The sequence below is a fragment of the Coenobita brevimanus genome, chromosome 5, assembly GCF_032717465.1.
Source record: "Coenobita brevimanus isolate Jiangsu-jjx chromosome 5, ASM3271746v2, whole genome shotgun sequence".
Classification (NCBI taxonomy): domain Eukaryota; kingdom Metazoa; phylum Arthropoda; class Malacostraca; order Decapoda; family Coenobitidae; genus Coenobita; species Coenobita brevimanus.
In genome coordinates, this window is record NC_136958.1 from 5,046,754 (window position 1) to 5,065,513 (window position 18,760).

Below are 18,760 nucleotides of genomic sequence, written 5' to 3' on the forward strand. Positions count from 1 at the left end.
GATTCATAACTTCTCTTCCTCACTTTTTCAATTTTCGTATCCGTCATCGGCATTGTCCTAAATTCTTACGTAGAAAAAAAAAAAGACGGGGGTTTCGTTCATTGTGGCTAGATGTGTTAAATTTTCCGATACGACGTGACCAAAATAAAGAAAAAAAGAAAAAATAAGTTGCCCAGAAAATCGCTCTTCTTCATCCCCTTTCAACGAGGATGGTCTAAAACAATTATTCAGGAACTATTAACCAGCCAAGATTTTACGCCGAACTATTAACCAGCCGTGAGCCAGGATAAACCAGTCAGGAAAAAGTGTTAGGGTGCTTCCTACTTATACCACGAGAGAAGGTGCTGGTTACACTGAGAATATATTTTACTGCGGAAGACAACATCGCTTACTACGGTACCTCCACCACGCCCTCCCTCACTCCCTCCATCTCCCCTCCCTCTTCTCTCCCTCCCTCCCTCCCTCCCTCCCCCACCTCCCGCCACACTACCTTGTCTCCCCCGTCTTTCCCCAACCTTCATTTCCTTCCACCTAACCTCACGTCTCACCCCCATCACTTAACCCCACCTGCCTTTCCTTCAACCCCTTATTTCACCCCACCTAACCCCACTGCTACCCCCTGCCTTGCCCCAACCTTCCTTTCCCTACACCTAACCCCACTCACCTCACCCCCATCTAACCCCACCCATCCTGCATCTCCTACTTCACCCCACTGCCTCACCCAACACTTCCTTCATTCACTTTCACCTTACGTCCCTATTCTCACTCTAAACTCACCCTTCCTCCTTCACTCAACGCCACCTACATCCTCTCTCTCTCTCTCATTCTCTGCCTCAGTCCACCCTTTCTCTCTCTACCTGTCATCCCTCGTCCCTCTCACCTCTTCCTCTACCCTCCCGCTCACACTCAGCACACACTCACTACCTCATTGACCTCATCATCCTACCTCCCCCAGTCTCATACCTTCCTACTTCACCTGCTATCTACCTACCCTTTCTACCTTGCCTCCTCTACCCCTCCCTCCCATCTCATTCTTCGACAGTATCCCCAACATACACCCCCTCCCCCACATCACTCGTCACCCCTCCCCCACTCTCCTACATCCCCTCCCCCACCCACCAACCCCCTGTCACTTCACCACGAGGACCGGGAACATTGCACTGTGGTTGTGATTCACTACGTTAACAATTGTATACATAGAGGTCTTCAGGTAATCCAACATCTAACGTCAAAACACAGGTATGATAAGTCTAACATCACAAAAGTCCTTAAGAATTATAAACTGTACAAAAATCTGGAATATATTCAAAATATGCATTTGTATTTGCTGTGACAAAATATCATCTTATTTTCCATTTGCACATATAACCACCAAGACGACACTGAATGCACTCGTCGCTACGAACACTTAACATGAAATACGACTTTGTTAGTCCACTATCTTTGTTACGCAGCTATTTTGGTTGATAACATTTCACTAGCATGGTTAAAATAGTCAACGTAAACATACTATTCGATGTTTTATAAGCAGGAACACACCCATCTTATTGCGCGTCTACACCATAGAAAACGAAAGAGAGCGGAGCTAATGAAGGGTAACTGCAGCAACTGAGGCCCGACCAAGCCCACACTGACAACACGAGAAACACACGCACACACACTGACACTTCTACGCACACATACACATCTACGCACACATACACATTGGATGGGGTTTGTCCACTTGATACATTGGTACATAACATGTGCATATACAGTAAACTCTCACATACATGTATAAGTACGTATAGATACATCGTCATAAATCATTATCATCATACAATTATCTAGCTTTGTATATTTACACATAATCATTTATATATATCTCTATTCAATAACAGACAAATCCTAATAATATATTTTGATTACCACACCTCGTCTACATCATTTAACAACACCAATATGAGTGAACGACGCTGCTTCCAGTAAGTACTAAGTTACGAGACAAGACATTTGTTGACAGACAGAAGCAACTAGCACTGTATGGCTGTAGACAACAAGAGGTATATGTGAGTGTGTATATCGAGTGTATATTGAGTGTACATTGATCAGGAAGCAGCCTATACCGATGGGTGTCAAGGAGAAGGACATTTTAACAAACCAGCAAAAAAAAAAAAAAATCAAATAATAGACAATATGGAATGTGAGACGAGATATACTGGGCAGCATTATCATGGGTTTGAGAGCCTTCCTAGCACCTCTTCCTCTGCTATTTATTCCTTACATTATACTTAAAATTCCAGTGTATTTTGAGGATGTTATTATCAACACAATTGCCATAAATATTATACAAGGTCACATCAACTTGTCAAATGCAAAAATAAATCACTAAGGAAGAGGTGCTACGTAGTGTCCTTAACCAACGAGATTACCGCCTTTGTGCCTATGTAAAGACTATTAAATATAACTTTAAAATTACTATAACTTAAAACTACAACTAATGGAACTTAAAATGTCAAAACTATGATATTAACAAATCGGACATACCCTTTTTTGGTTGCATTAGTTATTTCCTTTTTCCTTTATTTTATTTACTTGTTTATCTTATTTACTTTCTGATGCACCAATTTTTCATTACCTTGATCGATGATGCTAATTTTTTATCCCCTGTCTAGTATCTTATAAAAACTATAAACCAGTTAGGTTTATATATTTCAAACTTAAATACCTGTGGATGTTTGAACTATATCTCTTTCTGTTGACCACTTTTCCATTTTATAAAGTTGTGTATACGAGCCTCCATTTTCTTTTTTCTGTTTGGATTCTTAGTCCTTGAACTCGTATGAAAGAATATGATAAATCCCTTTGAGTACACACAGTTTTATTTAATCCTAACAAATTGACTTATCCAAAATTCTATGCTCCAGTACTATTATTAAACAAACTTTGAATATATACTCACTTCTTTAGCATTGTTAGAATTTGCTGGATTAAATATTTTCAGGCATGGAAACTTTTTGTACTGATATAAAAACTATACTTTTTTTTTTTCTTGACGATCTACCTCCAGGCTGTGACTCTGATTTCTCTTGTGGTATTCCCCTCGTATTCACAGAGCAGATAATAGGCTATGAATACGTCAGAGGCCCGAAAACGTTAAGGGAATTTAATATTTTTGTAGATTCTGAAGAGCTGAGAATAGATATCAGTTAAGTTGCTGTTTGTTCTTATTGGTTTACATCTGTATTTTAATCGATTCTGATCCTGTTATAATATTTAAAGGGAGTTAGTGATGTTACGATTAATTTTACGAAGCGATTTGAAGCAACTCATTATGGCTTCGACTCCACACAGGAGGCAAGGAACCAAATGCTTCTGAGCTCGGTTACTTTAGGATCAAGCACATATATAGAGGTTTTAATGCTTTGTTTTCGTATATCGTTTCTGACAGCTTTTTCAGTATGATGAAATAAGTTCGTGAGCTCTGGGATGACGTGTTGTGCGTGATATGTCAGAGGATTCATATGAAGGCCTGATATGTTTCGAAGCATTATTTGAAGCTTCAGAGTGGTCAAATGAAATCAGTGAGTAGTTTTCGAGATAGCAAGAGACTGAGGATCGACTCGTAAATGAAAGAGATAAGATGTGGTTTTTGAGATTCACAGAAATCGGGGAATTGAGAGTGAGGTAGGCGTGGGGTTTTAGGAAGAAGCGTTGACGGCTGGGGTTCGAACGTGGTCGTGGTGAGAGGTTGGGGTAGAGGTTTGAGGGCGCTTCTTTACACTCAAGTCGAAAGCTTCATGGGAGGTTCACGAGGTAGAGATACAGCAGTGTCAAAGCGCTAGGAAGGGGTTTCACGGCTGGGTTAGGAGCACAGATAAAGGATTGGATTATACATGTGTGCGGTGAGCGTTCGGGAGGGCGCGGAGGAGGTGAATTGAGAGCGCTGTGTGGGGTTCAGACGTGCGTACCGTAGTTGGGGTTCACTTGGCTCAGTTGTGGTGGGACGAACTCCTCGGGTTTGATCATGGTTTTGATGCGCTGTAAGAGAATGGGAAGAAAGGGGTAAATAAGGGGAAAGGAAAAGGTAACTAAAAGATGCACATTCAGTAAAGGCAGTACATTCAGTAAAGACAGTACAGAAACAAGCATCTTCTTCTAGTCTAGCGAATACATAGCGGAAAAAGCGAAACATTTGAAACACACGCTAGGATAGATGGAATTTTCATTATATATCGTCAGCTGTAAATTTTCATCAGATAAAACTGGGAGGATAGTTGATTCTCTGTATACTGTAGTGCTGATGTGGATTTAACTAAGTTCTAAGAGTAATATTTTTAGAAGGTTTGACTGTGGAGGAGAAGGTAAATGAGAGACTGACTAGAGGAGTATATGTGAATGAAGTGGAGGGGGAGAGCGGGGGGAAGGGGAGACAAAGGATGAGATGAAGGGATGGAGAAGAGAGATATATGAGAGAGGACAGTGAGAGTTGGGTGGAGGACAGGAAAATGGCAAACGAGAGGACGAAGTGGGGGCGATTTGTCTGTGGCCACCTCCTATGAGATTAAGGCAATAAATAGATAGATAGATAGACAGATAGACAGACAGATAGACAGACACTCAACCATGACAAAAAGGTACAGAAATGTGGTACAAGTATAACTAAAATGCATAAAAGTCACACTTGAGATAAAAGGTCCAGGCAATGTTATTCAGTGCCTATCCTGCATAATTTCTTCATTTCCCACTTCCACTGCCACACCTACGCCCATACCAGCATCATTTATTCATCTTCTACGCCCACTGCCACGCCCACGCCCACGCCCACACCAGCATCACGTAATCATCTCCTACTCCCACTGCCACACCCACGCCCACACCAGCATCATTTATTCATCTCCTACGCCCACTGCCACACCCACGCCCACACCAGCATCATTTATTCATCTCCTACGCCCACTGCCACACCCATGCCCACACCACCATCATTTACTCATCTCCTACACCCACTGCCACACCCACGCCCACGCCACCATCATTTACTCATCTCCTACACCCACTGCCACACCCACGCCCACACCAGAGCAAACTAACCCCACCTTGGACCCTCTCGCGCACACCTGAACTCTCTCGCGCACACCTTAACCCTTTGGCGCACACACTAACCTCCCTGATGGTGCCTGGGGTGACGATGAACATGTAGATGATGTAAAGGGGTATGCACACTATTGAGGAGGCGGTGATGACCCAACCCAGAGCCAGGGCCCAGTGGGGGAGTGAGGACGCCATCTCCCCGTCACCCAGGGCGAAGGAGCACACGAAGAGCGCCTGGAGAGATAAGGGAGATTAAAGAGAGATAAGGGAGAGATAAGGAGAGATTAGGGAGAGTTATGGAAAAATTAGGGAAAGATAAGGAGAGATTAGGGAGAGATAAGGAGAGATTAGGGAGAGATAAGAAGAGATTAGGAAGAGATAAAAAGAGACCAGGGAGAAATAAGGAGGGATTAGGGAGATAAGGAGATATTAGGGAGAGATTAGGGATATAAGGAGAGATTAGGGAGAGATAAGGGAGATAAGGGAGATTAGGGAGATAAGGAGAGATTAGGGGGATAAGGAGAGATTAGGGGGATAAGGAGAAATTAGAGAGCAAAAAGGGAGGTATGGGAGACTAGGGAGAGAAAAGAAGAGAAAGAGAGAGAATGATTATGTTGGGAGTCAAGTGAAAAGAAAAGGGAGCTTAAAAACCGTGGATAGATAGACAGAGAGATAGATTGATAGATAGAAAGATAGAGATAGAGAAAGAGAGAAGGGGGGAGGGGGCTCGTCTCACCGTCACCCAGAGGAAAGAAGTAGAGGAGAGAGAGAGAGAGAGAGAGAGAGAGAGAGAGAGAGAGAGAGGGTGATAAGGGAGGCTGCGAAGGGAAAAAGGATGAAGAGAAAAAGAAGCTACGTAGAGAGAAAATCAGATTAGAGAGAGTGGAGGGGAAAAAGGAAGAAGGAAAGAAGAGGAAGAGAGAGACAAGAGAGTAGAGGGGAAAGACGAAAGAAGGAAAGAAGAGGAAGAGAAAGACAAGAGAGTGGAGGGGAAAAAAGAAAGAAGGACAGAAGAGGAAGAGAAAGACAAGCTATAAAGGAAACAGAGTGGAGAGAAGCGTTTACGTTAATTATCCCTTAAAAAAGAAAACGGGGAAACTTTTATTTAATTCGTATACTAAAAGAAAAAGAAAACTGAAAATACTAAACATTATTATTTTTATTTTTCTGACACATCAATTTGGCTTCACCTCCTAAAATTTATACAACAGGCTATCAAAAGAAACTACTGAATTCTGATTAATATTTTTTTGCTAATTTTCTGAAGGCAAGATTTCAGTGAGTAGAAGATGATGTAGTTCAGTTAGTTTTCACCATTCATCACTCTCAACAGAAGAAGAAGAAGAAACAGAAGAAGAAGAAGAGGAGGAGGAGGAGGAGGAAGAAGAAGAAGAATATGAAGAAGAAGATCCATACTTTCTAAGGCCACAACGCCGTAGCCAAAACGTTGAATTAAGGAAGAGAGAAAAAGTTAAACAGAACCACAACAGCCACTCACAAAGATGAAGGTAGGCGAGATGTACTTCCAGCAGACGATCCAGAAGCGCCCTGGCCGTGACCCCAACATCCGCTCAATGTCGTCCGCGAACCTCTCCGCTCCGTAGAACCAGCACACCGCCGTAGCTTCCACGAACACGATGAAGAGGATTGGGTTACCTGTGCCGAAGTTGTTGAGGAGGTCGACAATGTACATACCGCCCTGAAAATAATGATGTTGATGATGGTAGTAGTAGTAGTAGTAGTAGTAGTAGTAGTAGTAGTGGTAAAGGCCTTGTTACCTCGTTGCTTATGCCTCCAACAATAAATACTTCAGAAAACTGTCTAGAATCCAATTTACCCTAATAACCTACACCTGACACCAAAGTTCAAGCAATATTAAAGGTTACTGAAGAAGGTGTGTAGATAGATAGGTATTTCACCTTGCAGTTTTAACCTGTATCTTCCTTTCTATACTCTCTTCACTCTAACTTGCCCTGAAATTGTCATCTCTCCATCTTGAACGCTGAACTGTACGAGAGATTAAAAATAGAATATGGTGCGAGTCACGAAGAAGTGCTATGGATAGGATGTAGAGACTTAGCACTGTGCAGACCATAAGAGGAATAAAAGTGACAGTATTAACACTCTCAGGTTCCATGCTCACTTACAGAACAATAAAACTAATCTGGCATTACCTGGGATAAAATACTAGACTTGTGCCCACCATGAAGGAGTAAATAAAGGAGATTTTTTATGCAAGGAAGAGGGAACAAAACAAAAACAAGGTAACAAAGAGCCAAATTCAAGATCTAGACTTGTGCCAGCCATGAGAGGGTAAATAAAGGTGAATAAAGGAGAGAATACTAGACTTGTGCCAACAATGAGGGAGTAAAGAAAGGAGAGGATACTAGACTTGTGCCAGCCATGAGGGGGGAGGACTCACGTAGGTGGTGGTGGGGAGGGCGCAGACGTAGATGAAGAGCAACAGGGCCAGGACGAAGATCTCCCTATGGCGACCGAAGAGACGCGGGTATTCGTCACACAGCCCCGTGATCATGGCTTCCAGGCCCCCGAAGGTGCTGTCCAGGCCTGCAGGAGGAAGAGAGAAGTTAAGTGGAGGAAAGAGGGAGGAAAGAGATAGGAGAGAAGGGATGTAAGGGAGGTGGAGGAAGAGAGGTGAAGAGAAATTGAAGCGAAGATGATGATCACTTTCAGACCCCCGAAGGTGCTATCCAGGCCTGTAGGAGGAGGAGGAAGAAGAGGAGGAGGAGGAGGAGGAGAGAAGGAGGAGGAGGAGGGTTAGGTGGCGGAGAGGGAGGAAAGAAGAGAGGCAAGAGGGAAATGGAGGAGAGACCGTGTAAGATTTTCACAGCTTTACTAACACCTCTTCCTTACCGGTTTATTCTGATTCTGCTCCGTTACGATAGTTTTGTGTGTTATTCATTAAATCTATGTAAACGTTAAAGAGATATAAGAAGCAAGAATATTAATGGGTGGTTAGGAAAATGAATCGCTAAGGAAGAGGTGCTAGGATATGAATCTTAGGGCATGTCCATCACTTTCCTCCCAAACGCATCATATCAAAGGAAATCATCTATGGCCAGGGAAACATATCAAGCTTCTCTCAGCATCGGAATACTAGCCAGCAGAAGGAAGAGAGAAGCAGATGAGGTGAAATATTAGACCACATTTCGTCCACAGAGCACAAAAGGACAGATGAGTAATAGTAGTAGCTGTAGTAGTAGTAGTAGTAGTAGTAGCAGTTGTAGTAGTAGCAGTTGTAGTAGTAGTAGTTGTAAATCAAAGCTCATCTGGGCGTGAACCCCGTCGACTGCAGACTGAAGTTGCCCTTTCTCTGCAGTCCATCGTCATCCTTTCGGGGGATAGGGAGGGAGTGGAGGTACATATGTATAGCCAGGCAGGGGAGTCGTCCAGCCATATCAGTGCCACCACGTGAAGGCGTCCCTCACTAGTACAGGGGTTAATGAGTGATATAAAATGAAAGAGAGCGAAATAAAATGAAAAACCACACTGAAAATACATGGAAATAGAAAAAAAGGATTGTAGCGTTTCAAAATTCATCGTCCTGCGTTTGAACATGGAAAACACGGCGGGAGTCTTCATGCTTTTTTTGACGACTGTACCGAAAACAGAAAAAAAAAGGGGAAAAAAAAGGGCCAGAACATAAACTACATTTTTTGGACATGGAGGATCGCTTTCCATGACGGGTTCTCTCTCTCTCTCTCTCTCTCTCTCTCACCTGTTCCCTTCATCCCTCCCTCCCTTCTGCCTCCCTTTCATTTTCCTTCCTTCATTTCTTCCCTCCCTGTTTCCTTCTTCCTGCTTCTCTTTCATTTTTCCTCCTCCCTCCCTCTCCCTTTCCTTCATTCCTCCTTCCTCTCCCTCCCTCGTCCATCCCTCACCTGCCCCCTTTACCTGTACATTTTCTCACTCTCTCACACCTGTCATCTCTCTTTCTTTACCTTGCAGTTCCATTCTGATTTCTCTGTCTCCGAGTCTCTCAAGGGGCAAGAGATAAAGAAAAAGAAGAGATGGAAAAGGATGAGAAGGGGAAGGAGGGGAGGGGGAGGGGGAGAGGTAAGGGAAGAAGTGGGGGAGGGGAGGGAGAAAGGGAGGCAACACGCAAAAAAGAAGAGGAAAAGAAATAATCATGAAGTGATAGCAAGGGGAAGGGTGGAAAGAGAGGGGAGAGGAAGGGAAAGGGGGAGAAGGAAGGGGGAGGGGGAAGGGGGGAGAGAGGGGGAGAAGGAGGGGGGAAAGAGGAGAGGGAGGAGAAGGAAGGGGGAGGCGGGAAGGGGGGAGAGAGAGGGAGGGGAGGAGAGCGCGGAAATAGAGTGGGAAGAGGAGTCAAAAACTGAAGAGAAGGGTGATATCCTGTGGGAGTGAGGGGCAGGAAGGGGGAGAAGGGAGGGGGAGAGAGAGAGGGGAAGAATATGAGAGGGAGGAGAGAAGGTGGAGAGAAAGGAGAGAGAGGGGGACAGAAGGAGGGGGAAATGGAGAGAGAAAGAGGGGGAGGAAAGGTAATGAGCTCAGGGGGAAAAGAAAATAACCAAAGGAGAGAGAGAGAGAGAGAGAGAGAGAGAGAGAGAGAGAGAGAGAGAGAAAGAGAGGGGGGCCAGATTACCCAGGTGACATGGCCCACTTGCATTCTCTCTTGGGGATATTGAACAGGTGTGATCCCAGAACCTCAAATATTCACACTCATACTCCTGAGAGAGAGAGAGAGAGAGAGAGAGAGAGAGAGAGAGAGAGAATCACAGCGCCTTCTACATAAACTAAGTGCGATAAAAAAAAAAAAATACTTGTAGACACTTTCCAGCATACACTGTAAAAAACAGAATGAACAGCTAACTTTATACGGAGAAAATACAGCAACTAAATATGAGTTAAATAAATATATATAATTATACCGTAGCTTTCTGAACGACTGACCAAATCTCTTTTAAATTATTAGTCATTTAAGCCGTGATTTAGCAGTCCAAAATAATGCCCCTCACCGAGCATAAAGGATAAAGTTGTAAATAGGCCACTTACTGAGCATAGTGAAAGAAGAATATAATCAGGCCACTTACCGAGCATAATGAGTGAATGATGTAAACAGGCCATGTACCGAGCATATCAAGCACGTAAACAGGCCACGTACTGAGCATATGAAGCACGTAAACAGGCCAGGTACCGAGCATAAGAAGAGTGTACACAAACCACTTACCGAGCATAGTGGACCAAGCATGTAAACAGGCCACTTACCGAGCGTGATAAGCATGAGGAAGAAAATGATGGACCAGAAGACGGAGCCAGTCATGGTAGCGATTGCCTCAGGGTACACTGTAAACACCAACCCTGGACCTGCAGTGAAGAAATGCAAGTTACTTATTTTTAATACAGTCGCTATCAGTCGTTCGAACCCACAGCGGAAGGAAAAAAAAAGTGGAGGTTTTGGAATGGTACGGTGACTGTCAGTAGTTTGAACCTGTAAAAAAAGAAAAAAAAAAAAAAAAAAAGTGAAAAAAAAAGCAACGACTTTTTTTTTTGTATGGTACAGTTACAATCAATAGTTCGGGCCTGCAACGAAAAAATAGAAGTTATTTTTATGGTACTGTTAGCTTTTATTTATTTATTTTTACGTCTGAGGTTCTGCATGTAAGAAGTGAGGTAATTTTAAAATGTAAGTTATGAGGCAACGTACAGTCGCGATCCAAAGAAAAGTATCCAGGTTTTGTTGATGCCGAGAGAGAGAGAGAGAGAGAGAGAGAGAGAGAGAGAGAGAGAGGTTTAGTATTCGAACACAGCTACAAACCCCTTTCCGTCCTCCTTCTATCTCCCCTCCACCTCCTCCCTCCCTCTCTCCAACCCTCCCCCTCCTCCCCTACCTCCTCTCTTCCTCCATCCAACCGTACCACCACCTCCCTTGGTCGAGAGGTAGCTCACTGCTTCGTTTCGCGGTCTGAAGCAGCTCACGACGCTCCGGATGTGTTGTAGAGTCTATATTACGCAAATAAATATGAAGACATTCCGACTGAACCGTAACGTAATAAAAAAAACATGATGCGAAAAGGAATGAGCATTATATTGACTTTGAATGTAAGTAATTGTAGTATTTTTCTGAATATTCAAACTCCCTTGCGATTCTGACTGGTAGAGAATAAGGTACTTGGAAAGAGATCATGTTCGGAGAGAAAGACAAACTGATAGAAAAACTGACATAAAGACAGACAAACACCTTAGAGAGATTCGTCAGTGTTTTTATCTTCGTAATATCACCAAACACATTTAGACAAGTGATTCTGACGAGGGAAACACACAGACAGACACGCCATTTGATACGCAGGATGATCGCTGTTTTATTCATGCTTAACGATTGCATCCATCCTGGGAAAGAAAACGCCTCCTACGTGAGAGAGAGAGAGAGAGAGAGAGAGAGAGAGAGAGAGAGAGAGAGAGAGAGAGAGTGGATCGTTGACTTTCCAATAGAGGAAGGTGTGAAAGGCAACAGGACAGACGGACAAAAAAAAAAAAAAGTCAATTATCAGCTCACATTGATGGCTATATCACTCCTACTAAAGCCACATGAGTTTATTCAGCTTAAATGAGAATAAACTTCGCAGGGGCAGACGTGGAAGACAAACAAACAGATAAACAGAAAGTGAGGCAAATACTTTCCGAATTATTAGTTTATATTAATTGATACTGCATTATTGTTACTGCTTGAGGGTTTCATTTGGGTTAAGTGGAAATACAACTCGCCTGTAGAGGAAGACGTAAAACTCTGTCTCTCTCTCTCTCTGTTTCTCTCTCTCTGGCTCGGTTTCGATGGAGTGTAAGGAAATTATCTTAGGAGTTCCAAGGAAGAAGTCTACGTCGACCAAAATTAGAACCTGGAGATATATATAAGAACTCCATCACATTCCCCAGGCCTTAAACTTCATATTCTTACCCCAAAGAGACAGATATACCGCCATACAAACTTTAAAAATACCTAAAAATACCACGAAGAAGCTCATCCACACCACCACCGTTCATTTGCGTTTAAAATGTTGGGATTGAATAGCCTAGCCCTGTCTCCCTACGCCCCTGGTGGTGAAGAGAAGGGCTGGATGGTTGATGGATGGATGGCGTTGTCCTGAAAGGCTCGCCCATCAGAGAGGAAGAAAGGAGAACGTACCCCTGCCTCGTCCCAGCTCCAGGAGCCAATCAGGACGCGGGTACAGGAAGCGCTCCCTACCTTGGCCAATCAGAGGGCAGGTAGACAGGCCCTCCAGGTACCCACTCAGTCAGTAGGCTTTTTTCTCTCTTGGTGATAACACGTGCGCGTCCTTTTCGTGCCTTACCCCGCTGTTTTCACCATTATTAAGTGGGATTCTGACTCTTCGTTATCCTCAAGTGAACCTACATCCCGTCCACGTAAGTTACAAGTGATCCCAGTAAGTGGAAGTGTGATATGGAGGAGGAAGATGCAGTCGCGGTGAGGTGGTGTGAGTGCGGGGACGCGATGGGGAAGTAGTTTGAAGTGAGAGCAGTTAGCCGTGACTGTTAACCACTGCTTCTTTGATTACGTAAAATTGTGATCATATTAAGCTGATTTTGGTTTAGTTTTTGTGCCATAGTAAATTAAGAGAAGGTAAATGAATACATGGAGAGGATTAAGAGGTGTGGTAAGGTGTGTTCCGTGGGTGCGTCGTGGTTAGAGTTCTTGTCGGCCCAACGCGTGTGTGTGTGTATTGAAGGTGTATGACGAAGAGGACCATATTTCTAGTGACTTTGGGAACTTCTTAACCCTTCTTCCATAGCGATTCATTCTTCGCATTACAGATTAATTATCCTTTTGCACGTTATTGATGCAAAGTAGGTCAGTATTGGAAGCGGTATAAATAACAAGGTGTATGTGTAATAGGCAAACTAAATCGCTAAGGAAGAGGTGTTACGGAGCCTCCATGTCACCCAAAATTCGGACCTAGACAAAAAAGTGTGTAGTGGGGTTTCTCTCTATCCATGGACGAAGAAGAGGATGAGCGTTGAGGGAGACGGGAGAGGAAGGAGGGGGTGGAGTAAGTGTCCCTCTTAGATCAGTGATTACTATACTCCTTTTACTCTAACTTGGCCTAGAATGCCACCTTTCCATTTTGAACACCGTGTTGCAATATGAGATGAAAACCCGGAATATGGCGCTAGTCGCGAAGAAGTGCTGTGGAAAGGGGGTGCAGTGTGTGGCCTCTTAGATCAGTGTGAACAATACTCTTTTTACTCTAACTTGGCCTAGATTTGTCGCCTCTCCATCTTGAATCCCGTGTTGCAATGTGAGATTAACCCTGGAATATGCTGCTAGTCACGATTAAGTGCTGAGGAGAGGATGACGAGCCACTCCATCGTCTAAGGTCATTGAGGTACGTGAAATAATCAGTGAAAAGACGGAAATCTGGGCCAAGTTAATGGAAAAGATCTATACTGTAATTCCTTCTCCCTCCTCCTCCTCCACCCCCACCACGTCAACTCCAACACATCTCTAGGGCAAGTGAGTGGTATTTACTGTACATTTTTTTACTTTAATGATAATAATAATAATAATAATAATAATATTTTTTACAGATTTTTTTTACAGGTACAGGTGTTTTCATGGCGGATTTACAGTTAACCCTTTCACTCCGATGGCTTGCTAGTATTTTTCCTGCTTCTTCGCGACCATTTTTTTTTTTTTTTAACCAGAGGAGTTTTTAGTGGTGAAAATGTATATAAGACGATTTTTTTTCCCCCTTCAGACTGAAAACAGTCTCCCTTAAGGTAAATATAATCGTCGGGAGATAGGAATGGAAAATGAGGTCAGGGGATTGAAGGGGATAATTAGAGTGCTTGAGAAGTTGCCGATAGTACAAGTTGCCGGTAGTGGAAGTTGCCGGTAATAGATGTTGCCGGTAGTGAAAGTTGCCGGTAGTAGAGATCTGGATGGTGATTAACTATGTCGGCAACTTTTCCAATATTTTCCTGCTTGTCATTACGTTCTTATTTTTTTTGTTGATATTTTTCATTTAGATAATTGACATGCATTTGTGTACGTAAGTTCAGATGCTCTTGGGGCTCATGTGTGTGTGTGTGTGTGTGATGTGTGTGTGTGTGTGTGTGTGTGTGTGATGTGTGTGTGTGTGTGTGTGTGTGTGTGATGTGTGTGTGTGTGTGTGTGTGTGTGTGTGTGTGTGTGTGTGATGTGTGTGTGTGTGTGTGTGTGTGTGTGTGTGTGTGTGTGTGTGTGTGTGTGTGTGTGTGTGTGTGTGTGTGTGTGATGTGTGTGTGTGTGTGTGTGTGTGTGTGTGTGTGTGTGTGTGTGTGTGTGTGTGTGTGTGTGTGTGTGTGTGTGTGATGTGTGTGTGTGTGTGTGTGTGTGTGTGTGTGTGTGTGTGTGTGTGTGTGTGTGAATTCCTGTGTTTGTTGGATATTTTTTACATCATATTAAATAGTAATGTTAGAAAAAGCATCGTCAATTGTAGTTACCATCACATCTACCTAACTCAGCCTTTACACATCCACAACCACCACCACAAGTACCACACAACCACAACTACCACCACAGCTACCACACAACCTATTCACCCCCCCAACCACCACAACTACCATACATCCACCACAATCACCATACCAACACCCCCCACACACACCTACCACCACAAGTACCACACAGTCACAACTCCACACCTACACAAATATCAACCCATCCACACCCACCCACAACCCCTCAACTACCACACCACCACCACATTCGCCACACCAACCACCGCTACTCACCTTCCTCGCCGACTTCCGAGATGTGCTTGTTCTGAACGTTCGCCATGTAGCCTAAGACGGAGAAAATCACAAACCCCGCCAGGAAGCTCGTGAGACAGTTGATGGAGGAGGTGAGGAGGGCGTCCCTGGGGGGGTGGAGAAGGGGGTGGATGAATTATACTCCCTTTACTCTGACTTGGCCCAAATTTCCCTCCCTTTGCAGGTATTCTATGCTCTTTTTTACTCTGACCTGACCCAAATTTCCCTCCCTTTGCACAAATTTCCCTCCCTTTGCACAAATTTCCCTCCCTTTGCACAAATTTCCCTCCCTTTGCACATATTTCCCTCCCTTTGCAAATTTTTCTATGCTCTTTTTACTCTGACGTGGGCCAAATTTCTCTCCCTTTGCACCCTTTTTTCTGCTTTTTTAAAACTCTAACTTGGCCCAAATTTCCCTCCCTTTGCACTTTTCTTTTTTTTTACTCTAACTTGGCCCAAATTTCCCTCCCTTTGCCCAGATTTCCCTCCCTTTGCAGATTTTTCTATACTCCTTTTACTCTAACTTGGCCCAAATTTCCCTCCCTTTGCACATATTTCCCTCCCTTTGCAGTTTTTTCTATACTCCTTTTACTCTGACTTGGCCCAAATTTTCGTCCCCTTCCACCCTTTTTTTTAATTAACTTTTTTTTTCTTCACCTAACTCGAAAGTAGAGTAGAACTAGACCACAGCTTTGCTATAAACTTCCCATGGCACTTCTTCGTGACTAGCATCAAATTTCAGCGCTAGTCCATCGTTAAAGCTGAGAATTTAAGATAGACAGAGAGAGGTCAGTTTTTAGGCCAAGTTAGTGTAAAAGGAGTATAGTTTTTTTTTTTCTTTTTTTACTTGACAACTTGAAGACTCTTGTGGCTGTGTGAACTTCGATGTGGTAGGAATGAGTCTCCTTGGTTACTAGTGGTCTTTTTTATTTTTTTATTTTTTGGATGTACCTCTGTATGTTGTAGGAATGAGTCTCCTTGGTTACTGTTGGTAGGAATGAGTCTCCTTGGTTACTGTTGGTAGGAATGAGTCTCCTTGGTTACTATTGGTCATTTATTATTGAGAGAGAGAGAGAGAGAGAGAGAGAGAGAGAGAGAGAGAGAGAGACACACACACACACACACACACACACACACACACACACACACACACACACACACACAGAAGTGGGGGGGGACTGACTGAGCGAGAAGATGAGAACCAGCGAGAGAAACTGAGTGAAAGTGAGTGAATAAGAGAAAGAGAACATGAGAGAGAGAGAGAGAGAGAGAGAGAGAGAGAGAGAGAGAGAGAGAGAGAGAGAGAGAGTGACCAAGTTTGTAGTCTTGAAACAATTCGTCAGGGAGAGTGGCAAGAGTCATTTGTCTCCCGGGGCCTCTCTCTCTCTCTCTCTCTCTCTCTCTCTCTCTCTCTCTCTCTTGCCTGTATTTCTTGGGTCCTCTCACTCTCACTCTCGTCGTCTCTTGCTTCTGTGCTATTTCACTGTCTCTTACTCACTCACTCTTCATCTTTGTACTCTTAATTCTGAACCTTCTCACTTCCTTTCTCATTCTCTTCCAGGCTCTTTCTCTCTCATTCACTCTCACTCTTACTTTCACTAAATCTTTACCCTCTGTCTGTCTGTCTGTATGTCTGTCTGTCTGTCTGTCTCTCTCCCTCTCTCTCTCTCTCTCTCTCTCAAGATGGGGCGTGTGTTATTGGTATCATTGTCAGCTAGAGATAGAGATAGAGAGAGAGGAGGGAGGGGGAGGGGGGTGGTGAGGAAGGAAAGGGTGGAAAAGAAAGAAGCAGGAAGAGGAAGAGGAAGAAGAAAGGAAGAGGAAGAGGAAGAGAAGGAGGAGGAGGAAGAGGAGGAGGGGAAGGAAGAGGGAGAGAAAGAGGAGGAGGAAAAGGAAGAGGAAGAGAAGGAGGGGAGGGAAGAGGAAGAGGAAGAAGATGAAAGAGGACTATGAAAATTAGTAAGGAAGGGAAAAAGGAAAAACAAGAGAGGACAAGGAGGAAAAGAAGAGGAGGGTAAGAAAGTGAGCAAATACTGCGATAAGAGAACTAGACAAGGAAGAAGAGGAAGAGGAAGAACAAGAGAGAAGGTTAGGAAAAGAGGAAGAGGGGAAGATAAAAAAGAGGTAGAAGAAAGGGAAGGAAAAAAAGAAAGAAGGAAGGAAGGAAGGAAGGAGGAGGAGGAGGAATAGGAATTAAGGAATATACAAGGAAGAGGAAGGGGGAAGAGAATAGGAAGAAGAAAGAGGAAGTGTGAAGAGCAATATGAAAATGTTAAAGATGAAAGACTGAAGAAGAGGGAAGAGGAGGAGGGAATGCAAGGAAGAGAGAAGGGAGGAAACGTTAGGAGAGGTGAAGAGAAAATCGAGGAGAGGAGGAGGAGGAAGAGGAAGAAAGGAAGAGGGGGAGGAAGAGGAGAGTGGACGACGAACAGGAAAAGAAATCGCATACAGAGCATAAGAGGAAGGAAGATGAGAAGAAGAGGGAGGAGGGGAAGAAGCAAGGATGAGATAGAGGAAAATACATGAGGAAGACGGGAGGAAAAGAGGAAATAGAGAGGGAAAAGAGAGATGGAGATTGAATAAGAGAGGTGAGGGAGGAAGGAGAAAGAAGAGTAAGATAGGAAAGTGAAAGAAGACAGCGAGAGTAAGAGAGTAAGAGAGGAAAGAGAAGGAGAAAGAATATGAGATAAAGAGAAGGAAGGAAAGCAAGAAGAGAGTGAAGAGTAGAAGATGAAAGAACTGTGAAAAAAATGAAGAAAAATAAGAGTGAGAAAGAGAAAAGAAATAGAGAGAAAAGAGAGAGACAAGGAGATGAATGTGTGAAAGAGAGGAGGAAAATGAGTGAGAGAGGAAAAGAGGAAGGAGAGAAATGAGTAGGACGAAAGAGAGAGAGACATTAGGAGGAAGAAGAGAGATATATTATCAAGGGGAGAGAGAGAGAGAGAGAGAGAGAGAGAGAGAGAGAGAGAGAGAGAGAGAGAGGGATTAGACCTATCGTATATAGCCTGCCATATATTGTCTTACACACACACACACACACACACACACACAGATGATTGCCTGAAAATTATGACTTTCTCTCTCTCTCTCTCTCTCTCTCTCTCTCTCTCCCTAACAAGGTCGTGTATCAGGGCGACATCGACCTCCATCTCAGGGATTGTTGTTGTTGTTTTTTTCTGTTTTCTAGTTGTTAAATTTATCATTCTCTCTCTCTCTCTCTCTCTCTCTCTCTCTCTCTTTCTCTCTCTCTCTCAAATTTATTATTTTTGTTTTGTTCATTCTCTTTCTGTCTGTCTGTCTGTCTGTCTCTCTGTCTGTCTGCCTGTCTCTCTCTCTCTCTGCAATTAACAGTCTGGTCAAAAACAAGTCGCCTTTTTTAATATTACAGTTTACAGCAGATGATTTTTTTTTTAAGTTACAGGGTGGTAAAAAGGTGTATTATATTTTTTTGTTTTCAGTTTGCGAGGAACGATTTTCTTATTATGGAAATTTACAGCAGTCTAAAAAAGAAGAAAAAGAAAAATTGTATAATGGTGATGATGTAAAAACTGAGATAGATAGATAGATAGATATGTAAGAAGAGAGAGAGAGAGAGAGAGAGAGAGAGAGAGAGAGAGAGAGAGAGAGAGAGAGAGAGAGTAGGCTAATTATCAATCTTAAACAATCATCAATCATAACAAGTTTCTATCCCCTTCCTCTCCTTAACACCTTCCTTCTTCCTCTTTATTCCCTCTTTCTCCTCTTCCTCTATCCTCTTTCATTTTTACACTCTCTTCCTCTCTTCCTATTTTTCGTCTATCTTTTCTCGCTCACTTTCTCCTTTTACAGCCTTCCTTCTTTCTTTTTCCTTTCTTTCTCACACTTCCCTCTTTCTCGTCCATTTCTCTCTCTCTCTCTC

General features: G+C 43.3%; 1 protein-coding gene across 1 annotated transcript in view; it reads right to left on the reverse strand.

The window, feature by feature from the left end:
• Nucleotides 1-3,936: 3,936 nt before the first annotated feature.
• Nucleotides 3,937-18,760, reverse strand: part of SerT (Serotonin transporter) — a 48,524-nt gene continuing 33,700 nt past the window's right edge. Inside the window, exons 9-14 of the mRNA XM_080270605.1 lie at nt 14,845-14,969; nt 10,321-10,419; nt 7,496-7,641; nt 6,572-6,772; nt 5,146-5,307; nt 3,937-4,020 (exon numbers count right to left, since the gene is read on the reverse strand). Coding sequence (XP_080126731.1) covers nt 3,937-4,020; nt 5,146-5,307; nt 6,572-6,772; nt 7,496-7,641; nt 10,321-10,419; nt 14,845-14,969 — 817 coding nt within the window. The remainder of the gene's footprint in view (nt 4,021-5,145; nt 5,308-6,571; nt 6,773-7,495; nt 7,642-10,320; nt 10,420-14,844; nt 14,970-18,760) is intronic.